This window comes from Haemaphysalis longicornis, unplaced genomic scaffold (genome assembly GCF_048455015.1).
Source record: "Haemaphysalis longicornis isolate Haplotype H1 unplaced genomic scaffold, Haemaphysalis longicornis Haplotype H1 scaffold_9, whole genome shotgun sequence".
Taxonomy (NCBI): domain Eukaryota; kingdom Metazoa; phylum Arthropoda; class Arachnida; order Ixodida; family Ixodidae; genus Haemaphysalis; species Haemaphysalis longicornis.
In genome coordinates, this window is record NW_027526460.1 from 122,263,685 (window position 1) to 122,280,873 (window position 17,189).

Below are 17,189 nucleotides of genomic sequence, written 5' to 3' on the forward strand. Positions count from 1 at the left end.
TTGTTGCTGCACAGCTTAGAATCCAATCATGATTTGCGGGATGCATTAAAGAAATAATCAAACTCAACTAACAGTTATGCAATTATCGTTGCATAGTCAATGATATTCAACGGCAGTATGCTAATTTTCTCCCTGCGCAGATCTGAATCTCTGTGCAGCCGTTCAATTCACTCATTGATGATACTGTTCCAGATTCTCGAAGCCCGTTCAGGACCCAAACAACATGGTTGCAGCTGCAACGCATCCCCGCTTCAAGTTGGCCTGGCTCGACGACGAGCGCCTTGAGCGGCACAAGCGGCAGTTGGTTCGGAGCCACTTCGACGAACTCTTTCCCAGCGTGCAAGTCACCGGAAACAACACGGCAGAGTTCACAGACGCCGACGATGACTTCTTCAAGATCAGGAGGACCGGGCCCGTTCAGTCGTCAAGCGATGAACTCGAGCGTTGGAAAAGCAGAGGCATCGCTGATCTTAGTGTTTTCGGAGGGTACCCGAAAATGAAAAAGTTGTTCATTACGTTCAACACAACCCTGCCCTCATTCGCACCAGCTGAGCGTCTTTTTATGATGTCAAAAAACACTCTGTCGTACAAACGAGACATCTTTGCGAAGCCCACTTTGAATGGCAGCTCCTTCTGGGATGTAATAAAGATAGCTAACATATCAATGCATAGCGCTGTAAATAAACTGTACTATAGTTGGTGTATAAACATATATTTTTGAGAGTGCAGGGTATATGTATATGAGTGTAAATAAAGTGTATATGAGTTGGTAGTGTATGAGTGATAATTTTGTGTTAAAGTAATTTCATTACTTTTGGAAAGTAATAGTAATGTAATTTCATTACCTTCGGCCACCTATACCTTTGTAGTGTAATATAATTACTTTTTAGAAAATTCTACGAAAGTAATGAGTAATATACTTTATTACTTTTTAGAAGTCATTTTTGGCACAACTAGTTATAATTGTGAAATCTTCCGTCACTTCCTTAAGAAGTCTGAAAATACAAAGAGCAAATGTTCTCTTATTCACAAAAGGCAAAGTATTCTTCGATAATAAAAGAGGTACACAAAAAGGCCTTTCAAAGCAACAATGATAGTGCTCTCAAAAGATATAAAACATAATCTCGTGATTCGGAAACAACAATCCCAGACGAAAATAATTATTTAAATGATACGCTGCATAATTTGCTGAAATCTGACCCAAAGAAGTGTTAGCGTATAATTAACCCGAAAGGTGCAGACGGTGTAGTTGTTCTTAAGGGTACAAATAGTCTCAGTGTGTTCAATGAATTGTGTCCTGATATTCGGACCAAGGCAGTCAGTGACGTTTTTATCGATGAAGCGCCACTTCACGAGCCTTGAACAGTTTCTAGTTGTACGATACACTCTTAAAAAAAGGTCGGGGCATTCACTAATGGCATACTAACAAGTTACTTGCCCCAGTATACACTAGGTACTTAGTAACTGGAGGTAGTAAATTTAGCCCTAGGCAGGGTTACTAACTGAAGCAGGCAGTAAGCACCACTACCTCTACTAGTAAAGTCCCAGAGATAGCACTCTTCTGAGCTACATGCGTTTACTAACTGGCCATGCATAGCCTAGTTATGCATGGTTATGCATACTACTTCCTACACTAGTTAATTTACTAACCATGCAGTTGTTAGTGCCACAGCCTACGTACAAAACCACGGGGTAGTTAGGTTCGTAAGGAGTTAGTAAATACGGCCGTTACTACCTTTTTACACCTTTTTATTCAGAGTGTAACGCACCCAAGTGAGCCTATAACCGTCACTGTTGGCGCGCTTCGACAGGCTCTCTCTAAACTTCAGTCCTCCACCGAGTGATACCAGTACAAAACGTATAAAACTACCTGCCATGTATCGTCGTTTTTATCGTATAAATTGTTTCTACAATCACGGTATACCGGCTGAGTTTCTGATGCTTGGAAGCTTGGTCATGTTGGACCCATTTAAATCTGGTGAGCAAACCTGTCCACACAATTACCGCCCGAAATCACTCACGTCAGTCCCTTGCGAGCTTTAAGAGCATATAATTTAGTGTACGATTATGCGCCACCTCAATGCAAGTAACTGGCTATTGCAAAATCGGCATGAATTCAGGTACCAGCGTTCCTGCTAAACGCAGCTGCTTCGGACTAACCACGGATTTACACGATTTTTTGCACAAATCGCTTTACACCGACGCAATATTTATTGACCTGCCCAAAGTATTTCTATCGTGTACTACATAAATGGGCAATTAGGAAAATAGACTCAAGTTAGATGAATAAACTAGCCAATAGATTATTGAGTTGTCAAGCATTTTTACTCGGTAAGTAAGTTTAAAAAATAATCTATCCAATTCCAAAGCAGTTATATCATAGGTGACCCAAGGATCGGTTTTGGGTACTTAAAACACGATATCGTTCGAATGAAACAGGCTTGTATTTGGTCTTCATGACCCATTTCAGGAACCGCCATGTCACAGTACTTGGTACCATAATCTAGGTCATACATGTCCATCTTGGTACCATGACGTGGTACCATGACTTGGTACCATGATTTAGTACCATAATCTAGGTCGTACATGGCTGTCAGACAGTGACACATAACATTAGAAAATGCATGACATTTAGAAGACACAACGAAGATACGTAGATCAGGCAGTGTCACCAATGCCAGCGGACCATGTAAATGAAGCGAAGCCATTAGAAGTTATCGAAGTGTTCTTCACCGGAAAGATGTACGCAACGTACAAAGGACAACAAGTAAAACAATAGGTCTTTATATTTTCCTGTGCAACGACGAGAAAACTTCATTCAGAATTTACAGACGACGTGGCCACAAATAGCTTCCTACAGGCTTTTCGATGACTTGTAGCTCGAAGAGAATTCCCAGAGGCTATATATTCAAACAATGCCAACATTTTCAAACGGCCCGAGAAGGAGGTCAGCAAGTCAGTCGTAGCTTTAAAGAACCATCCAGTGCCCAGTTACTACTGTAGGCACAAGATCAAGTGGGAGGCCATTGGGCAGTGCGCACCAATGGTGGGGCGGTTTCTATTAAGGTCTTATTGGAAGCATGAAAATATCCCCACGCAAGGAAATCACATCTCTTGGAGAGATATGGACTGTCGTTAAAAAGGGGAAGGAGCTCTGAACATCGTCCTTTTGCATACGCGTATGGCGAACCTGGTGAGCCATTGCCATTAATACCAGCGTCCGTTCGCATACGTGTATGGCGAGCCTGGTGAGCTATTGCCATTAATACCAGCGTCCGTTTGCATACGTGTGTGGTGAGCCTGGTGAACCATTGCAATTAATACCAGCGTAAATAATCGCAGGTAAGCTGCATCTTCCTGTCTTCCCGGGCAAGCAACAGAGCTGTAACATTGAGGGTGCATGCAGAAGCCGTCGTGGCCACGCACAGGAGGGCTGAGCAAGATGTAGATACGAACACTTCAAAGTTTCAGCGAGAGCTGCAAGCAGCGAATAGTTTTATGGAAGGCAACGTTGTTATCGTCGAAGACGAAGGTCCCTTGCAAACGCTTTGTAAAATGTGCCGTACCGCAAGGACGTATATAGGAAGCGATGGAAGAAGATCTTATCTCATGCAATCAAGTGGCAAGGAGCTGCTAGAAAGTTCAACGAAATATCTATATCCGATTGAAAACTGCTTCAAGTTATTTCGCAAACCAAACCGGGGGCGGGGACCTGTTGAGGACATCAGCTGAATTCCCGTACAAGGCAAACTGGAAGTGAGGAAGAACTTTGCCTCATGGAGCGTGTAGCCATCATCACGTCATTTTCTGCTATTCCATTATTTCATGACGTAGTCAGTGAAAGCAGTCCGCTGGTCTCTGTCGTTACCAGAGGCGTCTACATCGTGCGCGATCACGACGTGGAACGGCCACATTTCGAGTAATTTTGGTTGAGCCTTCGCACAAATTTTGGAGGATATTAGCAGCACTGACGAAGCGTTTATGCATCGAATCGTAGTATGGAAAGCAAAAGTGTGTAAAACCAGCTCGGAACCTGATACCCGTGCTGAACACAAACCCCAGAAAATTAAAAAGTAAAATTTACGAAACTTAGGTTGGATGCTTCAAAGAAAACATTTATTTCCTCCGGCCCTCTTTCTTTTCCTAGCTCAATTTACAGTTTTCATACAAACTGTAAATTGAGCTAGGAAAAGAAAGAGGGCAGGACGAAAGAAATGTTTTCTGTGATGCATGTGCGGCCAACCTAAGTTTCGTAAGTTTGGTGAGCTTCTTTCCTCAGTGCACGGGAGCTATTGTGCCTAACCGTTCTTGTTTCTTTTGTTTGCCAAGAAATTTTCGAATCAGGCACTTCATAATTACAGGAGGCTTGCTGTGCCAGCCTGTAAAAATGTGTATCTTCAATTTTTCTTGTGTTTTTTTCTGTGAACCAACAGCGAAGTTTTTCTACTTTTAGTGTTATTCAGAGTTTTTTCCGTACAGCTTCCAAGCCCCTCCCCCCCGTACCGTTCAACATTTCGATAGCCCGCCCACAAATTCGGGAGGGAAATAATGACAGAGAGAGAGAGTACCTCGTTCCGGCCGTTCGTTGCGGTAGCATCTTTGCACGCTTTCCTCGGTGGCGTCCAGCTCCGCGCTCAGGTGCTGATCCTCCTCGCGTAACCGCTCCAGCTGCTCCTCCAGGGACTGGCACGCGTTCGGTTCTGCGCAGCACCATACCCAGACGCTCAGGGGCCTGTGCAGGGCAGGCAGCTAACACTCCCCCAGAGTTACCCAGATCCTGCACCCTCCAAGGCTGTGCAATCTCAGCCAAGGAAATTTTAATGCGAGTTTTGCTCCGCCACCCCCAGATTTCCACCCAGATATACTGTCACACAGCGTGAGCTTCAGGGTGCACCCACTGGAACGGGCCACCCTTGAGCCCCACAGAGCACAATGACTAGAAACACTTTCATATCCCCGGCACGCGTCATATAGTTTGTTGCTACGTTTCCTGTTGCGGGCAAAGACAATAAACAGCACGCCCCACTTAAAACACCCCCATACATGTTATACCCGTGAAGGAGGAAGCTAAAAACGGCAGCGTCCGTGCCAATGGCGCAGCGGTAAACAGCAGGATATGTGTGCATTAGGGTGAACACGAAAACTCTGCAATTTTGAATTAAGCACTCTTATGCCAGCACACAGCGAGGCATAATACTGGCAGCGTCCATGACAACGGCGCAGTACAAAGATCAGCTCCAGCTCTTTGATTTACTCTTAACTTACAGACTCTGTAGAGTGATGATATAGATGCCGGACTCGTGATCCAAACGTCCTTAATTTGACCCCGACCAGCGGGAAACAGATCTTTTCAGAGCCCCTGCTCGCGCTGAGGAGACCTCTTGCGTTATCGCGTAACAGGTGTTAATTGACAATGGCATCTTCCCAACGCCTGGACAGGTAGCGCCACTTCTACCAAAACCGCCATGCCGGTCGGTGAGCCTTTCTTACTCGTTTTCAGATGGTAACATCTGAAAGTGACGATTATGATCGGTCACGCCCTGGTTTTAAGCTTGCCGTGCACGCCCCGGCATGCAGCGCGCGTGAGTCCGGTTTCAAATTTACCGCGCACGTCTCGGCATCAGAGTGCGAGGTCGATAATAATGACTGCTTTGACGTGGAGGAAACTACGTCACGACGCCACGCGTTAGACTGGAACAAGAATCATCGCTATGGTCCCACCTTACACTGCTCACGAACATTAGGAAAGTGCAATTTTGGTCTCGTTGAACCGCGTAAATCTTATGAGTGCACGTGTACGACAATCTAGAACGTCTGAACGATTTCGAAACTGAAACAAATCTGAGCTCCAGTTGCACTGATAGAACTCCGCCCCCCCCCGTCCACTAGTACGGTTCAGTAAACACCTCCGGTAACCAGGTAAATGCAGCGCGTTGTTTTTATCATAATACCAAGTTTCAGTTACCGTTATGGCACTGAATTCGAAAGAAAATTTGCCAAGTAGAAAAGCAATGTCATCCTCTTCTTCTAAAAGTGAGTGGGGATTTTTTGCAGAGCGGATTGAAACAATTTATTTTCTGGTTTTATATTTCCTGGTCATCTTTATATTCCATTTTGCGTAGGAACGTCAGCAACCGGAAAGACGCGCTGCTTCCTAGTCGGTATGAATTCCATCCTGAGCGCTGGCTGGTGGCGTGACAGAAACGCTGCTGTCTTGTCTAGGAGCGATCTTGCTCAGGTCGTTCTCGCATGAAATTCGTACGGCTGGCGCGTTGTCGTGTTCCTTTGCAAAAAAATTCCGTTGTAGAACCATACCGTCTTCCATTTACTCTCGTACTTCCGCTTAACAGCCATCTGCAAGTATGTCTTCGTGTCTGCAAATATTCTGATGGCTCTAGCTATCGCTAACCCGGAGCGGCACTTTCGCGATTTCTTCGTGGCAGGAGATCGGTTTTCAGTGTATACTGTGCTTTTGGAGAAATTTAATTTAAAGTGGCATCGGAATGCACATTGCTGGAAATAATGGAATCCGGCCAACAACGGCTACACAGCTCTAACGACGTCATTGTAGCGCTCGAAGAATTCCAAGCCTGGGAAACAAACAAAAAAAAAACATTTCGAGCAAATGTATCTGGTGGGCATGGAGCAGCAACAAAGGACAAGCGAGCGCCGCGACAACGACGCGGGACAAGGCGAGTTAGAGAGAGGCGTTGCATCTAAAATAAAACTGCCAGTTGTGAAATTTCATAATTGATGAATTTTTTAGAGAAGCGTGTTGCTAGATCCCTTACCGAATTTTGGTATAATTTACAAATAACGTCAGCATTTTTCGTGCTTCATTAGGTTTTTGAACGAGGAAATTTGGGTGGCTTCTGGCCTAAGCCTGGAGGCAAAGAAAGGTGCTAGGTATCGGGGAGGCTTGAACGCTCGGTAAAGAGCAACTAAGTGCTCCCTGCCAATGCTCGTCCGAAATAAATGAAGGAAAGGGGTCACTGAAGCAGTGCCACATACAAATGGGACACGGCTCTTTCGTTGCATTAATTTTCGTACTGGGCCAGAACATTGATTTTTATACTGGGCCGGTTTGTAATTGGTAATAGGGTGGTTCGGAACAGGGGACCATTCGTCAAGCGCTGCTTCGTGGAATGGTAAAGCACAGCATATGCGGGACAATGTAGATACCCACATGTTTATTTTTTGAAGTCCATATGAGCCTCATATAAGTAGATAGGGTGTCTAACGATTCAGACGAAGGAACCGCGGGAGGCGGGTTACAGAATTAGAGAAACGTCCAGGAACAAGGGCCGCGAAAAAAAAACCCCGCCCTCTCTTCACTGTTATGGCCGCTTTGTATGTCCTTAAATCCGACAGTAGGACGGGAAGATGTACGAGGAGGCTTTTTAACACTATACATTACTGAGAAAGGATTGTGAGAGTGAAGTGGAATAATGCCAACCTGTTTATTGTTCCTTACGGCCGTAGATCCGACGGACTTCAGCAATGAATGCCGGTAACTTTGGACAACTAGGTTGGACAAGTAAGTACAAGTAGGTTGAAGGTTAACGACCCCAGACAGACGAGTGAGTCAAGGACGTACCCCAAGTTCTTGGCCCCACGAAGAACCTGCGTTCCATTTTGATAGTTGCGGCCGGCTTACTTATTCGTGAGCGTTGCTTTGAGCCTATTTCCTTGACACCACATTATGACAAAAAGATTTAGTACACCATCCGCAGACAGAAGCAACGCGCAAACAGCACGCTTACTATCACGGGGCTTCCAACTGTCGTCAGGCGTTAAAAGGAATCCAACAGTGGCAACGTTGCGGGTAGGCGCCAGGAATGTTTCGTTTTGCATTGCAAAAGTTGGGCTGATAAATGATTCTTCATGGCTAATTTTGTTGGAATTTATTATTGATTTATTCCAAACGTTGTGGTCAAATATTGAAGTAACGATGGAGGAAATTACATAGCATTACAAACTACTTTATGAAGCGGATACAAGGAATACTGAGTGCTGCCTTATCGCCGCTTGCGCACTTCTAGAGCACACCAAGGCACACGTTTTCTGCCTGCTGATGATTTTTCCTTAGTGACAAATGGTCCTATGACGAATGATCAGATGTTACCAAGTGGGCTATTACAAACCAGTTAACAATGGAACGCCATGTGGGTAACTGGCCCACACCCTTACAATTGTTGGCTTTGGGCACTGTGAAGGAGTGCTTGAATGGCTCCCACTGGCGTACTACACATTTTTCCTGTTTTAATATAGTTATAATACTTTAGTTATACATATACGTATATTTTGTGTCCTAATGTCAAAGATGCTGACGTGTCAGTAATGTGATTTGTGTAAATCGTTTATGCTGTGTAATTGTGGGTATTTTCCGGCCACCTGATGCAGAACTCCCTACTCGGGGCACCTTGAGCAATCTTGGTGACGGTATTGGCGACACCGCGAAACCCGAGCCCCGAACATAAGCTGTGACCTACCGTGGTGATGTGTTTGAAGGTGAAGGGTAAGAAACCACAAACGGTGGCCTTCAGAGCCCAGGTCAAGCTCCGGTAGATGGGCTCCTTGTATTTTTGCCAGGTAGGGGGCTCCGGGATCTCTTCCGGTATTAGGGTAACCCGAGCGAAAAGAAAGTACCCCCGTTCCCTGCTTTTATACTATGCTATTAGGTATTTTCTAACCCCCCCCCCCCAAACGTGATCGGTCACTGGAAAGGGGCCGCACAGAAGTATCTTTTCGCCCTTTGCCATCCTTAACTTTTCTTGAACCAGATCATTATTCTTGATGTTTTGTCATTGAATCGACCAGTCCGGCCCAACCTCTTGCATCACAGTCAGTCTTCTTGATCGCAAATTATCTTGAAGCCATAATAGAAAAACCTTATAATGCCAAAAAAAAAGAACGAAGGACTGGTGTACTCCTCATCGAGGTACATAAAAATCAGCAGTCCACAAAGCTTCCAGCTCAGACTAGACTGGCTGATCACACATAAGGGTCACACCCCATCGGAGTTTTAACAGCTCGCAGGGTGGGATATCCGAGGCAGATCATCTGAACGAAACGAATGCGGATCTTCAAGTGGGCTTGTAGGATCCGGGCGTCACTGCCGTGAGCTGCATCACCATCCGCAGAGACGACAAGGAGATTCCCACCAAGCACATCATCTTCACTTTGGACCGCGCAGTTATTCCGCAACATGTAAATGCAGGCTTTATCCGGTGCTCCATCCGTCCCCACATCACGAATCCACGGCGCTGTTTTAAGTGCCAGCGGTTCGGGCACGGTGCAAACTCTTGCCGCTGCCGAACACCGTGTGCAAAATGCGCGGCGCAAGATCATCCTAGCGACAATTGTCAATCCGACGCCCTCAGTGTGAACTGCCGTGGACCGCATGCAGCGTATTCCCGAAAATGTGAAAAATTTCAACTCGAGAAAAAGATAGTAAACATCAAAGTAACTCCGAACATCTCCTTCCCAGAGGTGCGAAATAGGTGCGCCTCTTTCCCCCTGGGGAGGTACGCACTCGCAGCTAGCCGGGGGGCGGAGCGGTGTCTGGTTTCCACAGGGACCTAGTTCAGCGAGTTTGACCTGGTCCCTTCACCGCCCCCCCGCTGGCATCATGCAGCCCTACCCGTCACCACGCCTGTTGCTGAGGCAGCAGCGGTTGTGGTGCCAACCGTCTCTGTCCGGACAGATGCCGCTCCCGCACTGCCTCTTCGTTCTCCAGTGCATTCATTGGAGGGGACCGAGGGGATGGACACCGCTGGCCCCGCATTGGCTCCCGCCGCACCGCCCGTGCCTCCTCTGGCGCCGCCGACGCCCTCGGTGGTGGCGGGTCAAACGAAGGGCCCTCGAAAAGGGACCAAGTCCAGGGGGCCCGGCTCGTATGAAATGTGCCAACATTGAAATGAACAACGAGATCAGAAGAAGAAGAGGAACGAGGCAAGCGTGAGTAGAAGGAAGAAGAGGAGGAGATCAGGCTACGCTCCTAGAACTGCCCCCAGCGTGAATGGTGCCTGACGACGCCTCAGGCCGACCGACACAAGTTGTAGGCCATGATCCTGGAGGGAGATCCCGCGGGAACGCACCCTCGGCGGATCCGGGCGCGAGAACCTGCTGGCCTACTGGCGGCAACGCTCGGGTTCCCTACCGCATCGGTTCAAGAACGCACTTAGGGCTACGCTCTCTGGCTCTTTACGGTGACGGCCAAGCTTACTACCTACCAGCAGCACTACGAGACACAACGTGCGCCAGATCCCTACATAAAATTAGAAGACATCGACCTTAACGTGTGGCGGCAACATATTGTCACGAGTGCGTCTGCTATGAGACGGAGCCACGAAGACGACGACGACGAAAGGCTCCTCCACGTGGCGCGTGTAGAAGAGTTCGTGGAACGGCTCGTGCTTTGGAACGCTGATTTGGCTGATCGGCGCTTCGCGTGAGACCACGTCTTTTTGGTGGCTTTCTTTCTAGAGGCACAAGTTCGCCTAAATAAATCTCCGTTTGCCTTTGCCCCAACTTCGCCTGCTGCACTTCTTGCAACGGAACACTGGTGGAGGTGCGGGGTATGTCCAGCAGTCCTACCGGCAGCCGCTCATCTAGCCCCGTCAGTCCTCATCTCATCGACAGGCCTGTCCATCGCAGCAGCCGTCGCCTTCTGGGCCTAACCCCTGAATTCGGCCTCATGCCCGGGAACGCTCAGGCACGTCAAGCTCGCGAAACGCAAACCATGGAGTCCAACAACTCACAGGTGATTTTCCAACAACCTCGGCAGGCACCCAGCTTCCATGGCGAAGTGTACGAAGACGTCGACGACTGGCTAGACCAGTACGAACGAGTCGCTTCATGCAACCTCTGGAATGCCGTCCACAAACTAAGAAACGTATACTACTCGCTAGAAGACGGCGCCCGTATATGGTTTGAGAACCATGAAACAAGCCTTCGAACGTGGGACGACTTCCGTCACGACATTCGCGAGGCATTCCCAAACGCAGATCGTCGGGACAACGCATTGCAGCTCCTTGAATCGCGCGTGCAGAAGCCAAACGAAAGTGTGGCAATGTTCGCTGAGGACATGGCGCGCCTTTTTCGCCGAGCCGATCCCGACATGTCCGAGCCGAAAAAGCTCCGGTACCTTATGCACGGCGTGAAGGAGCAGCTCTTTGCCGGACTCGTGCGAAACCCGCCACAGACTTTGCCGCAGTTTATAAAAGAAGCTACGGCCATCGAACGAGCGCTGCGGGATCGCTGCCGCCAGTACAACCGAATGGACAATGCGACTTCTGCGCACGCCGCCATTGTTTCACCAGCCAACGAAAATTCGCTGCGTGACCTCGTCCGGAGCATTGTCCAAGAAGAACTGAGGAAGCTTACCACGAGTTCCTCGCAGTCAGCCATTGCTACCATCGCTGAGGTCGTCCGCGAAGAGATTCGTCAAGCGATTGTCCCACCTGATCCCAGCCACGAAGTTTTACAAGTGAGCTATGCGAATGCCCTGGGTCGTCCGTCGTCGGCACGGCCCTCTTTCCCAACGCAACGAAAGCCGCCTTCTGGGACATGGTCCCGCAATGAGCCAATCTTCCAGCCACCGATACGCAAGACCAACGTATGGCGCACCGCAGACCAAACACCGCTATGCTACCACTGCGGTGAGGCGGGTCACGTGTACCGTAGCTGCCCATACCGCGAGATTGGACTTGCCGGTTTTTCACCCACCGCTCGTCACCCTCCTCGTTTCGGGGAACGACCACCTGAAATCGACGCCTATCTCGCGGCGAGGCAAGAGCAGTCTGTGAGACAGCGACCACGCTCGCCCTCGCCAGCTCGCTTGAACACTTCGTTCAATCGCCGAAGCTCTCAGGATGCGTCAAGGGGGAGGTCTCCAAGTCCCCACCGGGGAAACTAGAAGCGGCAACCTCTGGAGGCAAGGTTGCTGCCGATGGAAGCTGCGAAGACCCTCCAATGTCGCCGGTGGTCGATCGGCGTACGGCGGAAGAATACGCTGATGAAGTGGTGAGCGCCGATCTTTCTGTTTTAATCGACGGGCAGGAAGTAACTGCTCTGGTGGACACTGGCGCAGATTTTTCGATAATGAGCCAAGGACTCGCAGACAAGCTCAGAAAGGTAAAAACGCCGTGGACTGGGCCACAGATTCGATCCGCAGGAGGCGATGTAATGACGCCGACGGGCAAGTGTACTGCGAGAATCTGTATAAGTAAGACGAATTTTGTCGGCACTTTCGTCATCCTTCCCCAGTGTTGTAAAGACCTTATCTTGGGAATGGACTTTCTGCGAGAATATCACGCCATTATTAATATCCCAGAGCGCCAAGTCACATTCTCTACCGACGTTACGGCTCAAGACCTCGATTACGAACAATGCTCGTCGACCTTGCGTATAGTAGATGAAGACGTCGTCTTGCCACCGAGGTCGTGCGCCTTGGTTTCCGTGAAGTGCGAGGGTTCTTGGTGTGGTGAAGGGATAGCTGATGCAACAAGTGGCCTTCTTTTTACCCGTGGCATCTCGATCGCGCGAGGAGTAGTGCACCTAAATGATAATTGCACCGAAGTACTTCTAACGAACTTCAGCAACGAACGCCAGCAAATCTCGAAAGGAACCGCCGTAGCACGCTTTGAGAACATTGAAGAAAACTTAGAATGTCTAGCCTTACAGGCCGAAACAGCGCCAGGTGGCGGTGAACCCTCCGTTTTCGACATATGCCCTGGTCTACCATCCACGAGGCAACAATGCCTGCTGGAGCTATTACAACAGTTTACTGATTGCTTCTCTTCTACAACCAAAGTACGACAAACGCCCCTTACGAAGCATCGGATCATTACCATGGACGATGGGAGACCTGTTCGCCAAAACCCGTATCGTGTCTCTCCCAAGGAACGAGACGCTATAAGGGACCAGGTAAAACAAATGCTGGAGGACGATGTCATACAGCCATCGCAAAGCCCCTGGGCTTCTCCTGTAGTTCTGGTGCGGAAGAAAGATGGTAGTCTACGCTTCTGTGTCGACTACCGCAAGCTAAACCAAGTCACCAAGAAGGATGTTTACCCGCTACCGCGAATCGACGACTCCCTTGACAGACTGCGCCACGCACGGTATTTTTCGTCAGTGGATCTCAGGAGTGGCTACTGGCAGATCGAGGTCGATGAGCGGGACCGGGAGAAAACTGCATTTGTGACACCGGATGGACTTTATGAATTTAAGGTTCTCCCTTTTGGTTTATGCTCAGCTCCAGCAACATTTCAACGGCTCATGGACACTGTCTTGACCGGCCTGAAATGGCAAACGTGCCTTGTGTACCTCGATGACGTTGTTGTCTTCTCCGCCACTTTCGAGGAGCACTTGGAAAGACTTTTCTTGGTCCTCCAGGCATTAAGTTCCGCCGGACTCACACTCAAGCCGGAGAAGTGCCATTTCGGTTACGAGAAACTCCGCTTTTTGGGCCACGTCGTTAGCCACGAAGGAGTACAGCCAGACCCTGACAAAATTGCAGCTGTCGCCGATTTCCCGAAACCTACGGACAAAAAAGGCGTACGCCGCTTTTTGGGACTCTGCTCGTATTACCGCCGATTTATTCCAGCCTTTTCCCACATCGCAGCCCCCTTAACCCGCCTAACCCGAGATGATACCCCATTTGTGTGGAACAAGGAACAGCAAACAGCATTTAATGAGCTGAAGCAGCGCATGGAAACACTGCCGGTTTTGGCCCATTTTGACGAAGACGCAGCGACCAGCATCCACACGGACGCAAGCAATATCGGATTAGGAGCAGTTTTAGTACAAAAGCAGGATGGTGCCGAAAAGGTTCTTGCTTTCGCAAGCAGGACGCTCTCCCATGCGGAGTCGAACTACTCGGCAACTGAAAAAGAATGCTTTGCGGTTGTATGGGCGGTGTTGAAATTTCGGCCTTACCTGTATGGACGGCCGTTTCAAGTCGTAAGCGACCATCATTCACTATGCTGGTTGACGAGCCTTAGAAACCCTTCGGGGCGCCTTGCGCGCTGGAGCCTGAGGCTCCAAGAATTCGACATAACCGTCGTTTAAAATCTGGGCGACAGCATTCCGATGCGGACTGTCTCTCCCGAGCTCCAGTAACGCCTGCAGACGATGAAGAATACGACATTCCGTTCTTAGGAGCTGTGAACACGACCACCATGTCCCAGAAGCAGCGCGAAGACCCAGAACTGCGGCCACTCATCGACTTTTTGGAGGGACAGACAATTAGTGTTCCAAAAGCCTTCACAAGAGGGTTGTCATCCTTCTCGTTGCGGAACAATGTGCTCTTTAAGAGGAAATTTACCCCTAATGGCAATACTCACCTCCTAGTCGTCCCCGCAACGCTACGCAATGAAATATTTTACAAGCGTGTCATGACGAACCCACCGCGGGTCATCTGGGCTTCACTCGCACGTTGGCCAGAATCCAGGAGAAATATTATTGGCCAAGGCTTTCCCTCACCGTTAAACATTATGTCCGGACGTGCCCTGATTGTCAACGACGGAAACCGCCACCGGGACGACCAGCCGGTTTGCTTCAACCAGTTCAGATTCCTGAAAAACCTTTTGAACAAGTTGGAATGGACCTTTTGGGACCTTTCCCACTTTCATCTTCCGGGAACAAATTCGTAGTCGTTGCAACCGACTATCTCACCCGCTACGCCGAGACAAGGCCCTTACAACGAGGAACAGCTGCAGAAGTGGCCCACTTCTTCCTCGAGAACATCGTGCTCAGACACGGCGCTCCATCGATCGTAATCACAGACCGCGGAACAGCCTTCACGGCGCAGCTCATGGAAGCTGTCATGACGCTCAGCGGAACTTCCCATAGGAAGACAACCGCATACCATCCGCATGAACAAGACAATCGCGGACATGCTCTGCATGTATGTAGATGTCGATCATAAAACCTGGGATACCATTTTGCCGTACGTAACTTTCGGATACAACACGGCGCGACAGGAGACGACCCGAATGTCACCCTTCAGGTTACTCTACGGTCGCGAAGTGTCGACCATGTTGGACGCTATGCTACCACATGCCGACAGCGACGACCATGTCGACACGGAAGAGTTTACACGGCGAGCGGAAGAGGCACGGCAACTTGCTCGCGTGCGCACAAGCAATCAGCAACGCCATGACGCCAACCGCTACAATCTCCGCCACAGGCGCGGAGAGGCCCTATCCATAGTTCAGATACTCATTCAATGCAAGGCACTTGACACAACGCGGCATAAACAATTCACAGAACTCTAGAGACAACGGATTTCGCTTCACCCATCGTTCTTCTTGGGTGATGGTGCCATGGTTTCTGTAGAACGCGTGTTTAAGTATTTGTCAGACGTTAAGTTTTTAAACCTCATTTCGTACAATGCAAATGAAATCTGGCAATATACACCAGCCACCACCATTATCTCTAATTATTTTATAATGTCCGGTTTACACGTTTTTATACCTACATTTTTGTGGTAATCACTTCTCTTCAACCATTAAATAACTTCTTCTCTGGCTCTCTTTGCCCTCGTTGGCCTTGCGCCATTAAACAACAACCATCATCAACATCACTGATGCAGAAGTGGCTTGCCTGGAAGCCGTAAAAATGTTTGAAAATCGGTACGGGCCTCCTGAGGGCACACAAGAATTGCAGCGTAGATGTTTTTGTCTATCGGCGCCACCGACGATTTCGGGAGATTGCCGTGCTGGCGAACAAACGTAAATATTTTGAAATACCTAACGTAAGGAAGAATTTGAGGGGGCTCAAAAATCGCTCAGAACGTTTGAAGCACACTAAACGGAACTGCTTAAATTTTGTTAGTTCTTGTTACGAATGTGACGACGAAAACTAACATTACTTACTTTTAGTGGAAAAATACTTGAAAATGTCCTCCAACCCTCGCGGTCGCTCTGCAGAACGGCCGTTAACAGATGAGGGGGGTGTTTCTTCAAAATGCTTAATATTTGCTGCGATAACGATTGTTGAGATGACCATAAATACCATTATCCCTAACCAGGCAGCCATTTTCATCTTCAAAACTCTCTGATGATGTGAAGTGTACGAGCGTATTCGTAAAACTCTCGCATATGTTTGCGTGGCAATATAGATTTATATTCACGCTTCAGCTGTTTGCGCCGACTCCTTTGAGAAAACTAGGCTTTTCATTAATTCACAATAGCACATATGAAGCCTTTTAATTATAAGCTCCATAAACAGCGTCTTCTCTTCATTTACTTAGTCGTTGCTAGCGCTATTCGGTATTTCAAAGTGATATAGAGCTTTAACGGGGTCTTCTTGGTGTCATAACTGGTGTACGGACCGTTCGACGAAAGAAAATTTGTAAAAGCAAATTTAGCATTACTGGAATTCTTAAAGCTACACTGAGGTGATTTGTTAACATTGCAGAATTACTGGCGGAAATTGTAGTCCGGAGTTCATAAGCCATGGTTAGACCACTCGAGTGCGTTTACGCGAACTTATTAAGTAGAAAAATATAATTCGACAATGATGTTCCCCTCTCTGCATCCTTGCCCGTTTTCTGTGGCGTTTTCGTGTAACGTCAGGAGGAAACGACTTGGCTTGACGGCGCTACTGCACGGCTCGCCGACCTTCCGACAGAGTATGGTCCCTCAGGACCATAGAAAGAGTCAGTCGGCACAGCGTTTAGTCCGACCGGCGCCGACGGGTCATCCCAATTCGTTCGCTCAGTTGAAAGAAAGCCACGACACGTTTGTGAATGGAAGAATGTGTCTTTCTTTAGTTTGTTGGTTAGTACAATATACCAAGCTCCAAGTCCATGTCGCTCCACACATGCCCAGCACAACAAGCGCACTGGCGACGCTCCGCTGGCTGGTACGCTAGTAGGAAAATATTAGGCCACTCGAAGGCGGGGGAAGAGTCAGTGAAGTCAATATAGGTACTCAGAAAATAAAATCAACTGAAACTTTTAGTCTACAGCCTGAGACTAGAGAGCAGGGAGCACTTGTTTGCGCTGAGTCAACAAGCACAACGGTCAGCTGCACGACCACACATCTGCGAATGCCGTTCCGTCTAAGAAATGCAATTGCTAGACGTGAGATATTGTGGAAATTGGGGAGCGGTTACTGCATGAGCGCTGTACAACAAATAGTTACCTAAGTTGCTGGAAAGGCTTAAACTAAATAAAACTG

General features: G+C 48.3%; 1 protein-coding gene across 1 annotated transcript; it reads right to left on the bottom strand.

Annotated features, from left to right (window-relative positions):
• Positions 1–905: 905 nt before the first annotated feature.
• LOC144152129 (uncharacterized) lies at positions 906–16,096 on the bottom strand. The gene is made up of 3 exons (XM_077683344.1): positions 15,882–16,096; positions 4,569–4,700; positions 906–995 (listed from the first exon to the last, which is right to left on the bottom strand). Exons 1-3 carry the CDS (start codon positions 16,048–16,050, stop codon positions 979–981), a joined length of 318 nt encoding a protein of 105 aa, XP_077539470.1. The 5' UTR covers positions 16,051–16,096; the 3' UTR covers positions 906–978.
• Positions 16,097–17,189: the final 1,093 nt, after the last annotated feature.